This window comes from Sorex araneus, chromosome 9 (genome assembly GCF_027595985.1).
Source record: "Sorex araneus isolate mSorAra2 chromosome 9, mSorAra2.pri, whole genome shotgun sequence".
NCBI classification, from domain to species: domain Eukaryota; kingdom Metazoa; phylum Chordata; class Mammalia; order Eulipotyphla; family Soricidae; genus Sorex; species Sorex araneus.
In genome coordinates this window covers 27,425,031-27,444,994 of record NC_073310.1, presented here as the reverse complement: position 1 = coordinate 27,444,994, position 19,964 = coordinate 27,425,031, and the positions used below count along the sequence as shown (strand labels likewise).

General features: G+C 45.1%; 1 protein-coding gene across 1 annotated transcript in view; it reads right to left on the bottom strand.

The window, feature by feature from the left end:
* Positions 1-14,728: 14,728 nt before the first annotated feature.
* Positions 14,729-19,964, bottom strand: part of NID1 (nidogen 1) — a 93,632-nt gene continuing 88,396 nt past the window's right edge. The window contains exons 18-20 of the mRNA XM_055147664.1: positions 18,851-18,974; positions 18,099-18,211; positions 14,729-16,744 (exon numbers count right to left, since the gene is read on the bottom strand). Coding sequence (XP_055003639.1) covers positions 16,623-16,744; positions 18,099-18,211; positions 18,851-18,974 — 359 coding nt within the window. The 3' untranslated portion in view covers positions 14,729-16,622. The remainder of the gene's footprint in view (positions 16,745-18,098; positions 18,212-18,850; positions 18,975-19,964) is intronic.

Here is a 19,964-nt window from a genome sequence, read left to right as displayed (position 1 = left end):
TGTTCATGACTGGGGCTACCACAGCTCATCATGAATCGTAAGGGCTGTGCTCTCTCTGGGGCTCTTTTTTCAGTGTACTTTTTTTTTAAGTTTATAGAAAAACACGAGCAGAAAAGATCTGGTCTCCCAATTCCCACTCACACCCACAGCCATACCCATTTCCCCAATTACTAACATCTTCCATTTGTCTGATATATTTTTACAAGGATGAGGCAATATTGAAAAAACGAAACCAAAAGCTAAAGTCAATATTTTTCATTAGAGTTCATTGTTGGTCCATTTAATAAGTTTTGTCCAGATGCAGCGAGACACACCTATGATGACAGAGCTTTACACAACTCTAAAGACCCTTCATGCTCCACCCATTCATCTCCCTTCTCCCTCCAAAAACCATGGATATTTTTATTGTTTCCATTGTTTTCCTTTCCATAACATCATACAATATCCAGTATGTCATGGTGGAAATTAAACACTAGAGTCTTTCCTTAGTCACATGCATTTAAGATTCCTCCCTGTCTTTTTTCATGAGAGGATAGTTCATCTTTTTATTTTAGCACTGAATAAATATTTCTTTGTGTGCCTGAGTCATGATTTATTCCTCTGTTGCTTACTTAAGAGTCTCTGAGTTACCTCCGAGATCTAGCAATTATCAATCAATAAATTGTTTATGAACCTGTATGTAGGTTTTTAGGTGGACATAAGTTTCCAGTTCCCAAAGCAAGGAGAATAACTTCTGCCTTATACATAAGACAAAAGTATGTTTCATTTTGTAAAAAAAAAAAAAACCACCAAACTGTCTTCCAAAGTGTTTGTACCATGTGCATTCTCACAATAGCGAAGAAGATAAGCTTTGATTGGGCCCACTTTGGGCAGCCTTTGGTGTTATCAGGGTTCTGGGTTTGGAGCATTCCAAAAGAAATGCAATGGTGTCTTGCCATTTGAGTTATAATTCCCTGATTATATTCCATGTTGAGCACCTTTCCATATCCTACTGGCCATTTGCATGTCTTTGTTCGTTCTTTCTCAGATTTTTTACTTTTTTTAAAAAGAAAATATATTTGTTTTGTTTTGGGGTCACACCAAGTGATTCTTAGGGCTTAGTCCTGGCTTGGTGCTCAGGGATCACTCCTGGTGAAACTCAGGGCATCCCTGGGATTGAACCTGGGGCAGCTACAAGCAAGGCAACTATTTTACACATTATACTATCTCTCTGGACTCTACCTTTAAGAAAACAAAAAACTTGACCAATTGTTTTCTTACTATTGAGTTTTAAGATTTCTTTGTGTATTGTATATTTGTCAGCAGTTTTGTTTTTTTTTTTAATTTTCCATCTGTGGCTTTGTGGAGAGCCTCCATGGGACCGTGCTTCGTGAACACCTGTTTCTTGTTGGTTGCACCATGCTTTGTGAACAACACCTGATGGGGAATCAGGATGTCTTGTCACGCTCACAAGTTATGGCTAGTTTATCAGCTGCAGACACTTGAGGGCAAACAAGCAGGGAGAGGTAGATAAGGGGGGAAGTCACCTAGCTAGTCGGTTCCCCCTCATGCGTCCCTCTTTCCTCCTCCTCGTTCCCCCTCGTTCCCGTTTCTTCCCTAATGCATGAGAAAGTTCCTGAATAAATTGCAGCCAGAAGGATCTCCGAGTTGCGTGTTTCTTCACTGGTCGAAGCGGCGCGCGACATGGCTTGATCTTTGGTTCTCATTTGTCTTCAGGGGAAGTCAAATAAACACAGAAAATGGTGTATCTAGCATTGATATCCAGGACCCTATCCAGGCAATGAGATGTAGAGTTGTAGGAACACCACATTTGGAAGTGAAACATTGTATTCACTCTATCTGTTCATTCCTCCGAATAACCAGTATTTCAGGAAGCTCTATCATGTGGGCTGCAGCGATAGCACAGCGGGTAGGGCGTTTGCCTTACCCAGTCGACCCGGGTTCGATTCCTCCTCTCGGAGAGCCCAGCAAGCTCCCGAGAATATCCCACCTGCATGGCAGAGCCTGGCAAGCTACCCGTGGCGCATTCGATATGCCAGAAACAGTAACAAGTCTCACCATGGAGACGTTACTGTTGCCCGCTCAAGCGAACTGATGAACAATGGGACGACAGTGCTACAGTGCAGTGCTCTATCCTGTACCCCGCATATGTCTAGGCAGCAAGGATTGCCTTCAAAATACCCACAGACTATTTTGGGGAGCTAACAGAGAAGTATGTCATTTCCGAGCAATGTGAGAAGCACTCCAATGGGGCAAGAATGGGTGCAGCAGGGGTGAAGAAGAGTGCAGGGGGGAGGACAATGACAGAGCGGAGCAGGGGAATTAGAATGAAGGTCTCAGCAATTCCATGGTCTCCAGGGGTCCCTCACGCAGTGCCAGGGAGCACCCCTTATGCTTCTGGGCCTTTGGCAGGGGTGCCCAGAAGCTTTTCAGGATCAGAGGGCAAAGGTCATGTGAAACTGCCCCCCACCCCACCCCTCTGCCCTGCTCTGCTCTCTCGGTCACGGCCACAGTTTCCTCTTTGTCATTTTCACTGGGTGCCTTCACTCCGCAACAGGAATTGCTGCAAGGCCCACAGCAGCCCTGGGCGAAAGCGGCTCTGAAGGGTGGTCAGTGACCTGTGCAAACTTCCCGCTTTCAAGGTTCTGCAATGGGCAGTATGGGGAACTCTTTCCCCATCACCTCACTCTCAACTAGAAATTCTTCCCATCATAAAGGTAACAGTGCTTACAGTGGAAACCTTCTCTCGGCTGTAGAGGATGGGGGAGAACAAAAGAATAACCCACCATGGTCTCTCTCCCCAGCAAGGACCACTATGAAGAATATCTTTTCTTCCTACTGTAAATACTCAAAAAAAAAAAAAGAAGAAGTGCAAATACTCATGTGTCTTTGGCTCTACAAAGCCCTAAGTTACAGGATGCAAAGGTCCATGATTTCTGTATTCTTATCTCTGCACTTTAGACATTTTTTCATAGTATAATAGAGGCTGGAGCGATAGCACAGCGACTAGGGCGTTTGCCTTACACGCAGCTGACCCGGGTTCGATTCTTCCGCCCCTCTCAGAGAGCCTGGCAAGCTACCGAGAGTATCCCGCCCACACGACAGAGCCTGGCAAGCTACCCGTGGCGTAGTCTATATGCCAAAAACAGTAACAACAAGTCTCACAATGGAAACGCTACTGGTACTCGCTCGAGCCAATCGATGAGCAACGGATGACAGTGACAGTGACAGTGACAATAGATCACCCTGTCTCCCTTTTGTTTCTACCAATTCTTCATCTTTCTAGCCTCTTTTTCTTTGGAAGGGGGTTATATTCTTTGGGGGGTTCACCACTGATTGGTGCTCAGGGCTTACTTCTGACTCTGTGTTCAGGGATCCTTCACTGAGGTGCTCAGGGTGTTATGCCCGAGTTCTCATTACTCAGTGAGAGGGCTGAGGCACAGAAGGGGGAAAGGACAAAAGCTTATTTTATCCCAATGGGGCCGAGGATTGTGATGGGTTGTGGGACTCTAACCCATCTAACAAATTATTCAAAAACTGAGGTTGCATTTGCACCCTGAAACTACATTCCGAAGTGTCACTTAAAACCATGCAAGATTGGGGCCGGAGCGATAGTACAGCAGGTAGGACATTTGCCCTAGATGAGGCCAACCCGAATTCAATCCCTGGCATCCCATATGGTCCCCCAAGCACTGCCAGGAGTAATTCCTGAATGTAGAGCCAGGAGTAACCCCTGAGCATAGCTGGGTGTGACCCAAAATGAAAAAAAAAAAGAAAAGAAAATCATGCAAGATTAACTACTGGTTTTACCTTTATGTTTAAAGCCCGATATAGTTTACAGACATGCATTAATAAGGCTTAACTTCAGTTACAGCCATACCTCACATAGGAGCAAGTCATCTCTTTACATAGCTCAGGGCCAGGGCATGCTCTTTGTCACCCTCATTAGCACAGATGGCTGTGAATCCCAGGTTCGGTTAGGGAGTCACTGCAAGGTATCTGAGGAATTTACACACTCAGCACAGATGATTGCTCTGAAATTTTTGAAGTCTGACATTTACAAACTTTTTTAACCCTCCCTTGGTCCAACAGTATGTGGGTGATGCTTTCTTAAATTTTATAATTTTATAGCAGATTGTAACATCATCATCATCATCATCATCGTCGTCCTCTCATTGATTGTCGAATTTCTCGAGCGGTCTCAGTAATGTCTCCATTCGTCCTAGCCCTAAGCCTCTCTTTACATGTCCTTCCCAACGGTGCCACATTGGAGGCTCTTTCAGGATCAGGAGAATGAGACATCATTGTTACTGGTTTTGGCATATGAAAATGAGATGGAGAGTTGGCGAGGCTCTCCCATGTAGGCAGGAAACTCTCGGTAGCTTGCCAGGTTCTCTGAGAGGGCTGGAGCGATAGCACAGTGGGTAGGACATTTGCCTTGCATGCGGCCGACCCAGGTTCGATTCTTCCATCCCTCTCGGAGAGCCTGGGAAGTTACCAAGAGTATCCTGCCTGCATGGCAGAGCCTGGCAAGCTACCCATGGCATATTTGATATGCCAAAAACAGTAACAAGTCTCATAATGGAGACGTTACTGGTGCCCACTCAAACAAATCGATGACCAACAGGACGACAGTGCTACAGTGCAGTGCTACAGTTTCTGTGCATAGATGGGCATGCTTGTGAGCCTGTGAGATTGTAACAAAGAACTTCAGTATAATAGTGGAAACAAATTTGGAAGATAACAAGGGGACCGTATTCAGGATCAGTAATCAAACCCAAATGTGTTGTGTACAAGACAAATACCTTACCTGCTGTGAATAATCTTTCTTGCCCTATTCTCTCTCTCTCTCTCTCTCACTCTCTCTCTCTTTCTGCTTTGCTTGTTTGTGCCACACCTGGTGATGCTCAGGGATTACTCCTGGCTCTGCACTCAGTGATCACTTCTGATGTGCTCAGGGACCATATGGGTTGCTGGGGATCCATCCTGGGTTGACTGTGTGCAAGGTAAGCACCCCACCTGATGTACTATCTTCTCCAGCTCCATCCCCTCCCCTATCACTTGTTCTTTTGCTTTTTAGCTCACACCCAAAAGTGCACAGGGGTTACTCCTGGCTCTGCACTCAGGAATTATTCCTGACAGTGCTGGGGGACCATATGGGATGCTGGGAATCGAACCCAGGTCGGCCGTGTGCAAGGCAAACGCCCTACCCGCTGTGCTATCGCTCCAGCCCCTCCCCTATCACTTTTAAGTTGACTATTGAAATGAAACATGTAAGACTATGTTGTGTTAGGAGTCCATAATTCACTTTAATCAACTGTGTGAAGTGGAAACAGCTTTAGACATCAAGCTTGGAATTTCAGCATGCTAGCCCTCTTGGTTTGGTAGATTTCTTTCCCTCCAGGCTCAGTCTAATGCAAATTTTACAGATTTAGGCCAAAGACCACAGTATAATTGATGCTTGGGAATTGTATCTCTCCTTAAGTAAATAGAGAGATTTCCATACTGATAGATCAGAAGCTTCACTGTTAATAAGAGGGTCATTCTTAGGGATCATTCTTAGGTAGGGCAAATGCCCTACCTGCTGGAGGTAGGGCATTTGCCTTGCACGTGGCCAAGCCTGGCTCGATCCCTGGCATTCCATATAGACCCCCAAACACTGCCAGGAGTACTTCCTGAGTGCCAAGCTGGGTGTAACCCCTGAGCATCACTGTCAACCAAAAAGCCAAACAAACAAAAAAAAGAGGGTCATTCTCTTCAAACTGATTGTCAGATCCATCTCAATCCCTATTCAAATTCCATCAGATGTAGATGTCCCTCCCCTCCTCAAATATAAATGGATTGTCCCCTTACTGTACATTGTCACCTTACTGTACTCACAGTTGGGGCACCAACAAGGAATGGCATTGTGGAGGGCCATTGTGGGGATCTGCCAAGAGTCTGACTGAAAACGGCAGGAACTGCTTCATTCTCAGGGAGAAGCTGAGCCCAGAGTAAGCTCTAGAATGTGGAGATTCCTGGCCTGGGACTCTCCACATTTGCAGCTAATATTGGGGTACCACTCCCTGTGACACTTGGCCAGCCAGAAACCTGGCAAAAATTCGGAAAACAATAAAGGGTGATTCAAAAAGGGGAAGGAACTTGCCTGCAGTGCACAGACCCAGGATTTATAGACTCGTCCTTCCCACTTCTAGTGACACAAAACAAATGCTTGGAGACTCTCGGGGAGCAAGGAGCTTGAGGACCCACAGAAGCCTACTCTTGGGCTGGCCAAAGGAAGGATTGGCCAACCAATGCTCACCTGCTTTTACTCAAGTCTGAATCCCACTGAGCGCTAACCATGCCAATTGATGCTACGGCAAGCTTCACAAATGGCTTCTGAAATTTCTCTCTGAAAGGATCCTTGTCATATCTCATGGCTGCCAAGGTGCTTTCTGCTCAAATCAGGTTCTTTCCCAGCAGGACTCAGCCCCATCCAAGATACATGGCACTTGCAAATTTGGTCATTGGCTAAAATATTTCACTGACTGGGGACAAACCACACAATCATTTTTTTCTCCTCCAGTTTTTTTTTCCATTGAGTGAATGGAATCAAAGTGGTTTCTCTGTCATGAACAACTCTGAAAACCACAGTGTTTATATAAAGTGCAAGGGGGGTGACTGGAGTGATAGTGGGTAGGGCGTTTGCCTTGCATGCAGCCGACCTGGGTTCGATTCCTCCGCCCTCTCAGAGAGCTCAGCAAGCTACCGAGAGTATCCCGCCTGCATGGCAGAGCCTGGCAAGTTACCCGTGGCGTATTCACTATGCCAAACACAGTAACAACAAGTCTCACAATGGAGACATTACGAGTGCCCACTCGAGCAAATCGATGAGCAACGGGATGACAGTGACAGTGACGTAGGTCAAAATCATATAGGAATCACTAATTGGCCCTTACTGATTTATTTTCAGATCATTCTATTTGACAATTCTTAAAGTTCTGTTGGAATAGGCAATATAAAATAAATTTGTAATGTGCCAAAAAGGGGAAGTTTGGGATTGGGAGGGAAACTGGGGATATTGGTGGAGGGAAAGTCACACTTGTGGATTTGGAACACTAAATGCTTAAAACAGCTGTATGATGAACGACTTTATAAATCACAGGTGCTTTTAATAAAACTTAATTTTTAAAAAAGTGGTTTCTCCACAGGTGAGTGACCGAGTGTGGTCTATAGATGGTTCTAGAATAGCGACTCTGTGTTTCCCAGGTGGGATGTACTGCTCTGCAAAGGGGGTCCTGCCTGCATTATCTGTTCACAGCTGTAAAGTCAAAGCCAAGGAGAGCCAGATAGGTGCATGGCTTCCTGGCTTCCGACGGCCATTGTCCCCAGCCAATGCCAGTTCCCATGGCTGTGTAATGAGTGTGTCTGGCTACAGGACTGGAAGCTACAACCTCATTCTCTTATTGTGTCCCAGTCCTGGGAGTTGACAAGGATCACTCCAGCTGTGCAAATCGGGTTTGCTGTCAGGCTGCTCTTGGCTGGAGTCATCTGAATGGTCTCCTTACCCCCAGGGAGGTGGTTGATGTCTGCTGAGGGGCTGAGACCAGACACATCCATGTGGCGTTTGCATATGACCTAAACATCACATCTTGGCGACTGGGTTTCTTGAGAGAGAATCCCAAGAGAAACCTGTAGAAACTGTCTTGTTTTTTCTTTTTCTTGCCTTGTTCTGGGTGCCACACCCATTTTGTGCTCAGGGTTCACTCCTGGTGGTGCTCAGGAAACCACAGGAATGTCAGAGATTGATCCCAGGGAGGTGGTAAGCAAGGCAAGTGCCCTACCCACTGGACTATCACTCCAGCCCAGAAACGCTCTCATCTTGCACAGCTTTACTTCAGAAATTACACTGGGGGGTCCCTCTGTGGTGGCAGCACCCTGACCCAGCCCCCTAGAAACAAAGGAGGGAACGTAGGTCTTAGTTCTCAATCGAGGGGATGTCAGCAGCACTGTTGGAGAAATATGTGGGATGGAAGTCACTGGTGTTGGGGTCATCAGGGGAAAGATTGTCTGCCATGGAAAGCCTGGGTTGCCTCTAATTCTCGGCTTCTCTGCGGAAACCTGGAGTGTAGCTGGATAAACAGGGACGGGTCCCATAGAACATGAAGGGCCGGATGGGCAGGGTGGTCACTTTGCACACAGATGACCCAGGTTGCATCCCTGGCACCCTGTATTGTCCCCTGAGCACCACTAGGAGTGACCCCTGAGTGCAGAACCAGGAGTGATCCCAGAGCATCACTGATTGTGGCTCAAAAACAAAAACCACAAGAAGTTGTTTTTGTGAAAGAACCAAAAACAGACGCCCCCAAGACCCTGGTTTATGTTCTTTGCAGTCTCTATGACAAAAGACTACTAACTTTACAACGTTATGGCATCTAGAGCCTGGGAGGCAATATTAGGGGTTGGGGTGTGCAATTTGACCTGCATTTTATCCCCAGAACTACATGCCCTCCACCCCTCCCTGCCAGCCTCACCCTGGGTGTATGATTTTAAAATGATTTAAAAAGTGATCACTGTCACTATAGCACTGTCGTCCCATTGTTCATCGATTTGCTTGAGCGGGCACCAGTAATGTCTCCATTGTGAGACTTGTTGTTACTGTTTTTGGCATATTGAATATGCCACTGGTAGCTTGCCAGGCTCTGCCGTGCAGGCGGAATACTCTGGATAGCTTGCCGGGCTCTCCAAGAGGGGTGTAGGAATCGAACCGGGGTCAGCCGCATGTAAGCCCTACCCGCTGCACTATCGCTCCAGCCCATAAAAAGTTATAAAAGTAAATTAAAATGGTGAGTAGATATTTTAAAAGTTTGATTGAGTTAGAATAATGCAGTATTGGGGGAAGTTTGGGGGGGGGCATACCTGACTGTGCTCGGTGATTACTCCTGGTTCTGTGCCTGGATTACTCCTGGTTCTGTGCCTGGTTCTGTTAGGGATCACTCCTAACCTGATGGTGCCCGAGATTGAACTCAGGTCTGTGGATACACAGCAAGCGCCTAACCCACTGCACTGTCTCTCCAGCCTCAAAAATGTAAATCTGAATAATCACCACTCCATGTTTGTCTCTCTGATAGGCAAAAATGGAAAAGAAAAAAAGGATGAGCTCTCCCAAAGTTATTATTACAGCGAATGGGCACTCGGGCTCTCAGAAGCTGATGGGCATATAAATCGCTACAGCCTTTTAGGAGAGTGGTTGAGCTGAATCTATCAAAAGCCTTGGCGCATTGAATAACGGTGAATTGGAATTTGTCCTGGAGGAATGAATGAGATTACTTTAGTATAAGTGCATAGGTGCTTATGAGGCATGATTTGCCACAGCAGAATATTTTAAGTGTTTTCAATAAGAAAGTTAGTGATTTTATTATTTATTCATAGCCTACAGCACAATGCAGTTATTGAAGGTGCTATTCAGATGCACGTTTATTTAAATGGAAAACAAAATCCTGAAATTACATTTAGCAGGTTTTTTCCTATTCTCTATGATATATGTAAACATGATGCTGCATGTGGATGTTGACATTTCTTGGGTCAGAGTCGTGGGATAAATGAGAGGACAGCTGTTGACAAGGTTTCTGGTGATATTTTGCATCTTTGCTTTCTAATTTTGTGAGTGCTGAATGTGTGGAACATCTTAATATAAAATATTTTATATAGTTGGATATGAACATACATTTCTTCACAAAACATTTTATGAAAAGGGAATTGGGAGGATGCATCTAAATGGACTATGGAGTAAACCAGACCTGGATTTGTACTCTAGGGTTTACAGATGTACAGTCTCTGGGACTCAGCCAAGTCTCTTTTCTGACTTGCATAAGGGGAACAAGATTCTTGAAAAGGAATCTCATTTCCCACTGAAGTTTGGCAAATGAAAGCTTCTCAACCCCAAGATGTCTACTTAGCCATCTCCCTTCTCTCATCTCCTGAAGTCCTTCCGATCTGAACCAATCATTTAGCATCACAGGGGGTTAGCATCTACCAAGCAACCAGATCCACACTTACTGAAGGCTCAGCCCTCTAGTAGAAAGCCTGTGCTTTCTGGAATCCGCTGCCCTCCTCTAAATACACGAGGAGTCTGGTTCCTCATAATGCAAACCACAATGCTCTGAATGCAGCACCATCGTGTCCCTAACTACTCATTGAGAGAGTGATGACTTTGAGAGAAAAAGTGATGGGTTATTTGGAGGAAAACCTGCATGAGCATGAACAGGCTTGAATACTTCTGGGAAGCTCTAGATTTTAAATTTAGAAAATTTTTCATTATTTAGAAAGTTGATTTTCAACTTTTCATTTTAATGTTTAGATCGCACGGCTATCATAGTGTTAATTTTGTCTTTGATGTATAAAATTATTGCACTTTCGCCATCACCAAAGCGCACAAGATCGCCTGCCACTGTCCTCTGCCACTCCTAGTCTGCCTCTGCCTTGCCCTCTCCCCTCAGTGTTTGGCCATCTATTTTGCAATCAAAAGCCAAGGGTCTGTCAGCATTTGATACTGTCTATCCTTGTTCTTCCTATATATTAAAAATCATCCAGGATTTGTCTTTCTCTGACTTACTTCGCTTAACATATCCTCCAGTTCCATCCACGTGTAATAATTTGCAAGATGGGAAAACCCAGTTTGCTTTTGGGGAAAAATATAGGGGCGTTTTGATCTCTTCTCAGTCCCCCCAAGCAGATATTGAGAGGCTTTTTCTGCCCTCTAGTGGTTTCCTTTGGAACTGCCTTTGCTCAGAGTCATCCCACACTAGAACTTATCATCTGGGAAACTGTTGGCTGTCATGTGGGTTCACAGATTCCCACGTACGCTTCAAGCAACTAGGAAGACAGTCTTCGAGTCTTCCATCTCTTAGTTTTAACAGAGGCACCATGTGGATGAAATTATCTGTAGAAAAGACCCTGTTCTTTTGGACTGCAGCTTTAAGCCACGCCCCACTCTTGGCTGCAGAAGAAAGGGGCGCTCGCTACCAGTGCCTCAGGGAGCAGCTCAGCTGGAAATCCTGGCCCAGGGGCTCCAGCTCTCTCCTCCTCCCCCACCTCCTCCCCCCTGGACTTACCTTCTTCAAACAAGCTTGCTCCAGTAAGCCCTAAAGATATATATTTTTGCAAAATTCATGTTTTCTCTTAGATATTTTTCTCCCCTCCCAGGAGCCCTTGGTCTTTTCACTCTCCTGCGAGTGACCTTTGGTGTACAAAGGTTCATCATTCTGTTTGGTTTTGGACTCACCCAGCAGTGCTCAGCAGAACTTGCAGTGTGCAGAGTTGCACCCAGGGCTCCTGCCTGCGGACAGAACTTCTGTTCCAACCCCGTGAGCTACTTCCCCAGCACCCAAACGTTTTGAATTTTGATGAAGACTAATTTTTCTATTTTTTATGTTTTTAATGTCATCCCCAAGAAATCATTTACCGGGACTGGAGCTATAGCACAGCGGGTAGGGCATTTGCCTTGTACGCAGCCGACCCAGGTTTGATGCCCAGCATCCCATATGGTCCCCTGAGCACCTCGAGGAGTAATTCCTGAGTGCAGAGCCAGGAGTAAGCCCTGTGCATCGCTGGGTCTGACCCAGAAAGAAAAAAAAAATCATTTACCAAATCCAATATTAAAAGATTTCCGCCATGTGCTAGACCCCCTAGAGATTGGCAACTAGTAATAAGAATTTATAAACTTGTTTTTTCTTTAAGTAAATAAAATTATTATAGTTTAGTCCACATGTTTACAATAGTGTTAACGTGTATGGTTTCGATGGTCTCTACCTAATCTCACCACCACCCAAATGCCCAGGACCCTCCACAGTGTCTTTATGTTACTCTTAGTGTATCATCCTCTTCCACCTTCCTCACCCTCAGTTAGTAATCTGTCTGTGATCCAAGACCAAGGGTTTGTCAACATCAATACTATCTATTCCTCTATTCTTACAACAGATGAGTGACATCATCTTGACAACCCCAAATTTTGGAGAAGAAGGTTCTTATTACCTATGGTGGTTCTAGCAAGCATAGGAGTTCAGACAGACGCCCCTGCATGGTGCAGGGCTGGATGCTGATAGTTACTAAGTACAAGCTGAAATGCACCAAAACCTACTACCCTCTCTCTCCTGTCCTCTTTGCTAGGTGCTGCAGCTGTTTTAAGGGACTAGTGTTTTCCAAATTGAATGGTAGTTACTTTCAGGGGGTGCTGGAACAACCAAGAGGGTGTAAGATCAACCTGTTTGTTGGCTAAATAGATTTCTGGAGAGGCACTGAGTAATTTTTTTTCTGAAAAAGTTGGGGAACCTCTGCACTAACCCAGAGTTCCAAGTAGTTCACCCAAGAAGCTTCAAGTTTCTTTTGTATTTATTAAATTACTGCAATACTTATTTGTGGAATATAAAGTAACAGAATGGGAGACTAACACCCAAGGATAGTAGAGATAAGGACCAGGAGGATTGCTCCACAGCTTGGAGGCTGGCCTCACATGCTGGGGGAAAAGGCAGCTCAGATAGAGAAGGAACCACCAACCACCAAGTAAAGGATGCTTGGAGGGGAGCAAGTGTGCTGAAGGTAGACTATAGACTGAACATGATGGCCACTTAATGCCTGTATTGCAAACCGTAACACCAAAGGGAGAGAGAGTAAAAGGAAATGCACCTGCCACAGAGGCAGGGGGTGGGAGAGGTGGGGGTGGTGGGAGGGATACTCGGAACATTGGTGGTGAGAATGGGCACTGGTGGAGGGATGGGTACTTGATCACTGAATGACTGAAATGTAAGCATGAAAGTTTGTAAGTCTGTAACTGTACCTCACGATGATTACGATGATTCATTAAAAAAAAGTTACTGCAATAGGTTTTGGGGGGCCACACTGGCAATGCTCAGGGTTTACTATTGGCTCTATTCTCAAGGACCACTCCTAGCAGGGTTCTAGGCACAATATGGGGTCCCAGGGATCAAACCTGGGTCAGTCGTGTGCAAGGCAAGTGCCCAAGCAGCTGTACCATCTCTTCGATGTCTTCAGCAATTCTTCTGGCAGGTGATTTCCTAGGGTTTCCAATTCTACCATCTTCCCTGAACTCCCCTTAAGGTAACTGGATTTTAAGACTAGAATAAGGGACCAGGGTGATAGTATAATGCGAAGGGTGTTTGCCTTGCAGGCAGCCCACCCAAGTTCGATCCCCAGCATCCCATATGGTCCCCTGAGCACTGCCAGGAGTAATTCCTGAGTGCAGAGCCAGAAATAATCGCTGAGCAGCACGGAGTATGACCCAAAAAGAAAAAAAAAAGACCAAAATGAAACACTGGAAGCTGCACTTATTCAAAAGCTATTTCAGTCCCCTTCAAAGAACTCACAATTCACAGGCTTAATTGATTTCAACCGGCTGTGCCACTGGTGGCATCATTTCAGTTAGGCAACAACTGTAACTTTTCTATAACCACAGCAGGAGTCTCTCATTCCTGCAACTTCTGAGTTCCTTCCGAACTCCCTTGAACAATCCATTATTATCCTCCCCAGGGGCCAGCAGCACTGCACCGCTCACTGCCGTTTAGGACAAACCCTGGGACTCACCCCATAGCCAGTATTGAGTTTGTTCTGTTCATCTTCGGGACAGAATCAGTAGAGCATTTTCTGCAGCTGAAACACAATTTTCTTTTGAACAACAACAAAAAAATGGTCTCCTGCCACAGTGGCAGGGTGGGGTGGGGGGAGATGGGATTGGGGAGGGTGGGAGGGATGCTGGGTTTACTGGTGGTGGAGAATGGGCACTGGTGAAGGGATGGGTTCCCGAACTTTGTATGAGGGAAGCATAAGCACAAAAGTGTATAAATCTGTAACTGTAGTACCCTCACGGTGATTCACTAATTAAAAATAAATAAATTTTTTTAAAAAAAGAAAAAAAATGGTCTCAAAGGTATGGGAGCAACAATAAAATTAATTTTAGTGGGATTTGGAGGTCCTGGGGCCTCTCTCTGAGATACTCAGTCAGCTGGGCTGGTGGTTCAATATGAGGGTCAGAGGATGTGGTACCTATAGCGCCAGGGATTAGCTGGGTCATCCTGTCAGTGCCCAGGGAATCTCTAGAGTACCACGTGGTGCCAGGATCAAGCTGGAGTCAGCCACATGCAGGCCTTCACCCTTGTAATGATAATTATTTTGTTTGTTTGGTTTTGTTTTGGGGGATCAAAACCAGCAATATACCATTAGGCTGTAGTTAAGCTTACTTCCTTTTTTAAATTTTTTTGGGTCACACCCAGCGATGCTCAGGGGTTACTCCTGGCTCTGCACTCAGGAATTACCCCTGATGGTGCTCGGGGGAGCATATAGGATGCTGGGAATTGAACCCAGGTCAGCTGCGTGCAAGGCAAATGCCCTACCGGCTGTGCTATCACTCCAGTCTCTTGAAGTTAAGCTTACTTGTGACTTTGTGCTCTAGGCTCACTCCTTGCAGGGCATGAAGAAGCATATGTGGTGTTGGGGATTAAACCTAACCCAAGTCAGGAAAGTGCCTCACTTTCTGTACTATCTCTTAGGCTCCTAGAATAAATAGAAACAAATCATCCCTTATAATACTAAGGATATTCGAGGTTTTGCATACTATTGATCCATACTTTCCAGGATGGATCTGTCTCCTGACATCAAATCTCTTCATTCATACAAAGATTTTCAACAAAAGAAGGTATTTTTTTTATTTTGTGCATTATTATTTATATAGCTGTAAACTCAATATTCATCCAAAATGTATATAAATCTGGGGGAACAGTTAATAAGCACCTTTAATGGTTTCCACAGCTTAAGAGTTTACCATTAGAACACTTTAGAATTAATGTAATAAAATGAATAGTTAAAAATTAAACAAAATTATGATGAACATTTGATATAGAGGGATTGATACAGGTTGGTAAATAGAAAAAAGAAAAGTGAAACTTATTTATGAGATTTGTCTATATAAAAATGATGTGTTCCCCCAATTCTGTGATTCCTGGGGATATATATATATCCACCTCTTAAATAGCCTCTAATTATTCAAGGGTGTTTGTGTGTGTGTGTGTGTGTGTGTGTGTGTGTGTGTGTGTGGTGTAAAAGAGATAAGGAGAAAGATCTTTTCCCTAAAGAGAAACAGCCAAATTCTTTCATGTGCTTACATCCTTAAACATAACTGTTTTTTGGCAAAATGTTCCATTCTATCTTTGGACTTATCTAAGGGTTTTCCATATTGGTCTTATGAAATCCTCCTCTTCCCTTTCCTCTTGGGCTTACATATTTGCTTTTTAGCAATTTCTTTGTTGCTAAAAATACCTTTTACTGAATATTTTCTACTTCCTTACCCAAAATTTTACAAAACCAAACACCTTGTGCTCAGCTTCCAAACCAATGGTTTCTATTGCCTTAGGGCTCCGGGAAGCAACTAATAAAAAGTGGTAACACTAACTACTCATACAGTCCTGAGATGTTTTCTAGACAAACATAGAAACATAAACATGAAGTGTGGCAATGGGTACTTTAATTATACCAACGAACCATGAAGGGTCTGGCACACTAGTATAAACATTCAATTTGGCCCTTGTGAACTATATCTTTGGATGAGAATACAGAGAGCAAGGGCCATGGATAGAGGAGGAAACAAAGGAGAGGTGAGCTCATGGTGGATTGTAGACTGGCCCTTCTGAGTGAAGGCCTGACGAGGGGTTGTGGGGGAGGGCTCTTATCACTGGTACCACCCCCAGCTATGCCTTTAATGCATTTCTGTGAGGAGGCTACACATCAGTGCCAGAAGTGGGGCCCAAGAGATCAGAAGCTGGGATTTAGTTGCTTTGAAAAGAGAGGAATAATTCAGTAATCTTTGGATAGTTTAAGGCACATCAAAGAATCCGGGTCTTCAAACATCTGATTCTACATCATCAAATTCCAAACACTAGACAGTCCTTTGATTTAACCGATGCGACTAATGGAATGTCAACAACTTCTCTGGGAAAGACGGCTCATTTTCATCCATCAAATTCTCATGTATTTCTAGATTAGGATGGTTCTGGTCAAAAAAGCAAAGCACACTCATTTTATGAAAGCCTTGGGCAGGATACAGGTGGTATAGAAGCTGGGGGCTAAAGCTAGAAATATATAGGAAGAAATCAGAGCACCAAGAGAAAAATTATGGGAGGGTTAATCCCTCCTTTATTCACAGGCTCGCGTTGGTGTCCCTGGTTGGTAGCTGAGGAGCTCGCAGGGTGATTCAGAGTGAAGCTGAGCTCATGAGGCCACGAGGAAGGGGGCGGCTCAGGCTTAGGGGAGGTTCTGCTCACCACTGGGTTGCTAAGGTTGAACAAAGGTGCCAGAGTACTCACATAGGGCATATAATCCTTACTCTAGGTGGTATAAGATTGTCTGAAGGCTGCATTAGGGAGTTTTTGTCTTTTGTAGGGATAGAGGCTTTCCCATTTCAGAAGTTCATAAAATATGCTTTGGGGAACAGTGAGGGGAACATTGTTGGTGTTCAAACTGGGTTGAACCTGAACCTGGTGGCCACTCAGCCACCGGAACAGACTGCTTTTAGTCAGAACCCTTTCAAGTAGGGCACTGCAGTGAAAATACATGGAGAGGGAACCAGGCACTTGTCTTCACTTCCGCTCAATACAGTCGACTCCCAGCGTGTTGTCAGGGCAGCGGCATGTCCTGCTTCCTGGGGTGGCCAAGCAGAGATGGGTGCAGCCGCCATTGTTCACAGAGCAGTAGTTGTGACCTGAAAAAAGGAGAAATCAGCTCCACAGACTGCTCACCCACAATCAACAACCACCCAGAGCCATGCAATAGCCAACAAATTGAGTGACCCCTCTGACGAGCTCACTTTCAGCTTTCCATGACACCAAGCTCCATGGAGTTTCTAAGGAAAACAGGAAAGTACTCAGCTCATCTGACTATTGGCCGTTTTTTCATACTTGTATGAGGACTTACCAGATGGGCAAAAACACTGATTCTTGGCTTGGGGGGGCTACACAAATATCAACTCAATATAATATGGAGTTGGAACTTCAGAATACGAAGTAGTCTCCATCTAACTTGCCACTTAACTTGATATTTGACCGAAGGACAGCTTGGAAGCTAAGACGAAAAGCATGGCTGGGGCCATGATGGAGGAGGAAATAGCACAGACCCCAGAGGCAGGCTGCTAGGCGTCCTACTGGTGCTGCCCCTTCGGCTACAGGACAGGAGCCAGAAGCTTCAGTGTCTTTATTTAGTTTGGTTTTTGTGTCATACCCAGATGTACTCAGGGCTTACTCCCGGCTCTGCATTCAGGGACCACTCCTGGTAGGGCTCTGGGGACCATATGTGTGCCAGAGATTGAACTCAAGTCAGCCGCCTGCAAGGCAAGTGCCCTACCTGCTGTACTCTTTCCAGCCCCTAATGTGTTCTTATTTCTAAAATCTTACAAAGTTTCTAAGAAGACTATGTGACCTAATAAATACTAAGCATTCAGAAGGCTAAGCAAGTTCATTATGTAACCCTTAGCATAAGGTAAGTGCCACCTAAGTGTTTACTATAATTTTTATTGTTATTTCTGTTAAGCCAAGCATAAAGACAGGACGGCAGAGATCCTAACATGGATCTCTGTACATCTAGATCAGTGCACAAGTCAATCTTTTTTTTCATTTTTGTCCACCTTTCCCTTCATTCTCTATTATTTTCTATGGATTTATCTAGCTCACCCACAAAAATCATGAAGCGCCTATGTCTCACCTGCCATGCAATCAGGACCACCAGAGGCTGTAATAAGGCATCCTGAGCATGAGCCCTGAACCTCAGGATGTGCCAATTCTTTTTTTAAAAAAAATTTTTAAATTGAGGTATTGTAATTTACAAAGTTATTCATAGCCCAGCTTTACAATCAGCCATGATCAAATTTCATTGTACAATTCTCCCAAATCAACCCCAATACTAGTATCAGAGGCCACTCCCGCCTGGGATCTGGGGCCATATGGGGTGCCAGGGACCAAACCCGGATCAGTCACATTACAATGGAAATGCTGTAACCACTGTCCTATCGCTTTGGGTCCAGGATGTCCTGATTCTTAAACTAACAAAGTGTAGTGAGTTACCTTGGGGACACTGAGACAGGGCAGTCGTGATGCCATATAGCCGGGTCTGCTTGTGGGGGTGGAAGGTATCCATCTCTTTAGAAATAGCAAGATCTACAGCAACCACAGAATTCCTGCAGAACACCAAAGGTTAGAAGGTCAAAATACATTTGATGTCTCTACAGCGCAGTTCCTGTAAAAGTCTGGGGGAAACTGAGGACATAAATGAAAAGTCTGGTCTTATTTTTAGACCTTCCTTTCTCCTTTTGGGCTCGGTATCTTAGATTAATCAGTTCTTTGGTGTCTTAGAAAAGAACAAGGAGTAAGTAACTCCCCTCCCATTCTACATTTCAAACTGAGAAATCAGCTTGTTGCACAGATGCTCTCAGTAGCGTTTTTGATTGAACCCCTCCTTTTTGCAGGAAGGAGTTGTGGGACTGTCACAACTGAAGAACAGTAATGAAATAGGGTCTTGGAGCCCAGTCACCAGGTGACTCTGCGCCAGCTCCTGGAGAAGGGACAGACATGCCCAGGGAGTTCAAGAAACCTGCCAAATTTCAGAGTATCGCGGTGACAAACAAGACTTGCTGGGACACAAAGAGCCTTGGCTCCTCTTCTCCACCCTCCACATCTCTCCCCTGACAACCAGAAGAGAGAAGCGAAGGGAGGGTTTCTGCCGGCTGGCTGGTCAAGCCATAGGCCAGCTAGGAAGAGCTTGGCTTCCCAGAAACAGAGGAGGCGACCCCCAGCCTTGCACGCAGCAGCTGACGTACGTCTTCCAGTCTGTGTAATAGAGATTCTTCCCGAAGCCCGTCACGGCGAAAGGATACTGGAGCCCTTCAAGAACCCTGCGTCTGCTGTGCTGACCGGGCTTCAGGCATTCAGCCCGGTTGGTGCCTACATGGAGCAAAAACAAGTCGTTCATTGTTCATACAAGAAATGGACCCTTTGTGTGAAAAGAAAAAAAGGAAAGTAATGAGGGCAAGGGTGAGAGAAATTCAGTGTCACAATGGCCAATCCCAGAGAGCCCACAAGACTGCTCTTGAATACAGAAAAGCTGTCTCTCCATTCTCTCTTGCTTCTCACTGGCCACACCCTTCTCGCCTCGGGCACCCACAGCTCGTTCTAATAAAGAGTTGTAAGCTGGAGCTGAGACAACATACCTGTTGTCCCCAAGCCCATATTCCTGGAGAAGCTGGGGACTTCAAGGAACTGTGCCACCAGCCAGCAACTATTCCAATCCCTCCACCCAGTACCTCTCCCTGAAGTCAGAGCTCTTAAGGACTGCATAACTGTGCCCCAGCCTGAGCAGCTGTGCACAGTCACATGTGTATGCTTGTATTCTGAGGATTAATGTCTGTGTTGTCATGTAACTGCACACTTCTCTTGTGCTCCTCACTGCATGATGCAGTCCCTGACTCCCCCATAGCACCTCACATGTAAGAGTCTGTAACTGAATCAGTTACAGATGGTTGATGCTCCTCCCTGATTGAGCACCCTGTGCACTCCTTGTCAAAAGATACCCCAAGTCTGCTGATACAGAGGGACACTATCTGGACTATATTACTTTATCTTCCTTGACTTTAAGTTCTGTCTAAGGCCTTGGAGTCAAGCAAAAGCTACAGCAATGTAAAAAGCTTAACAGATACCAGGATATAGACAGACATAAAGAGGGTCATAAGATTTTTTTTTTCTTTAAGGGTCAGGTGGTAATTATTTTAGGCTTTGTGGGCCAAAAAACTAAGTCCAATACATAGGTACTAGTACGTCATAATTTTATACTGTTATATGTCAAAGTGATCTCCGAGGCTGCTCAGATTGGAACTGGGCCTCCTCTACCCAGATCCCCCATTTTCCAGTAGCTGGGCAGTCAACCAAGAAATTGTC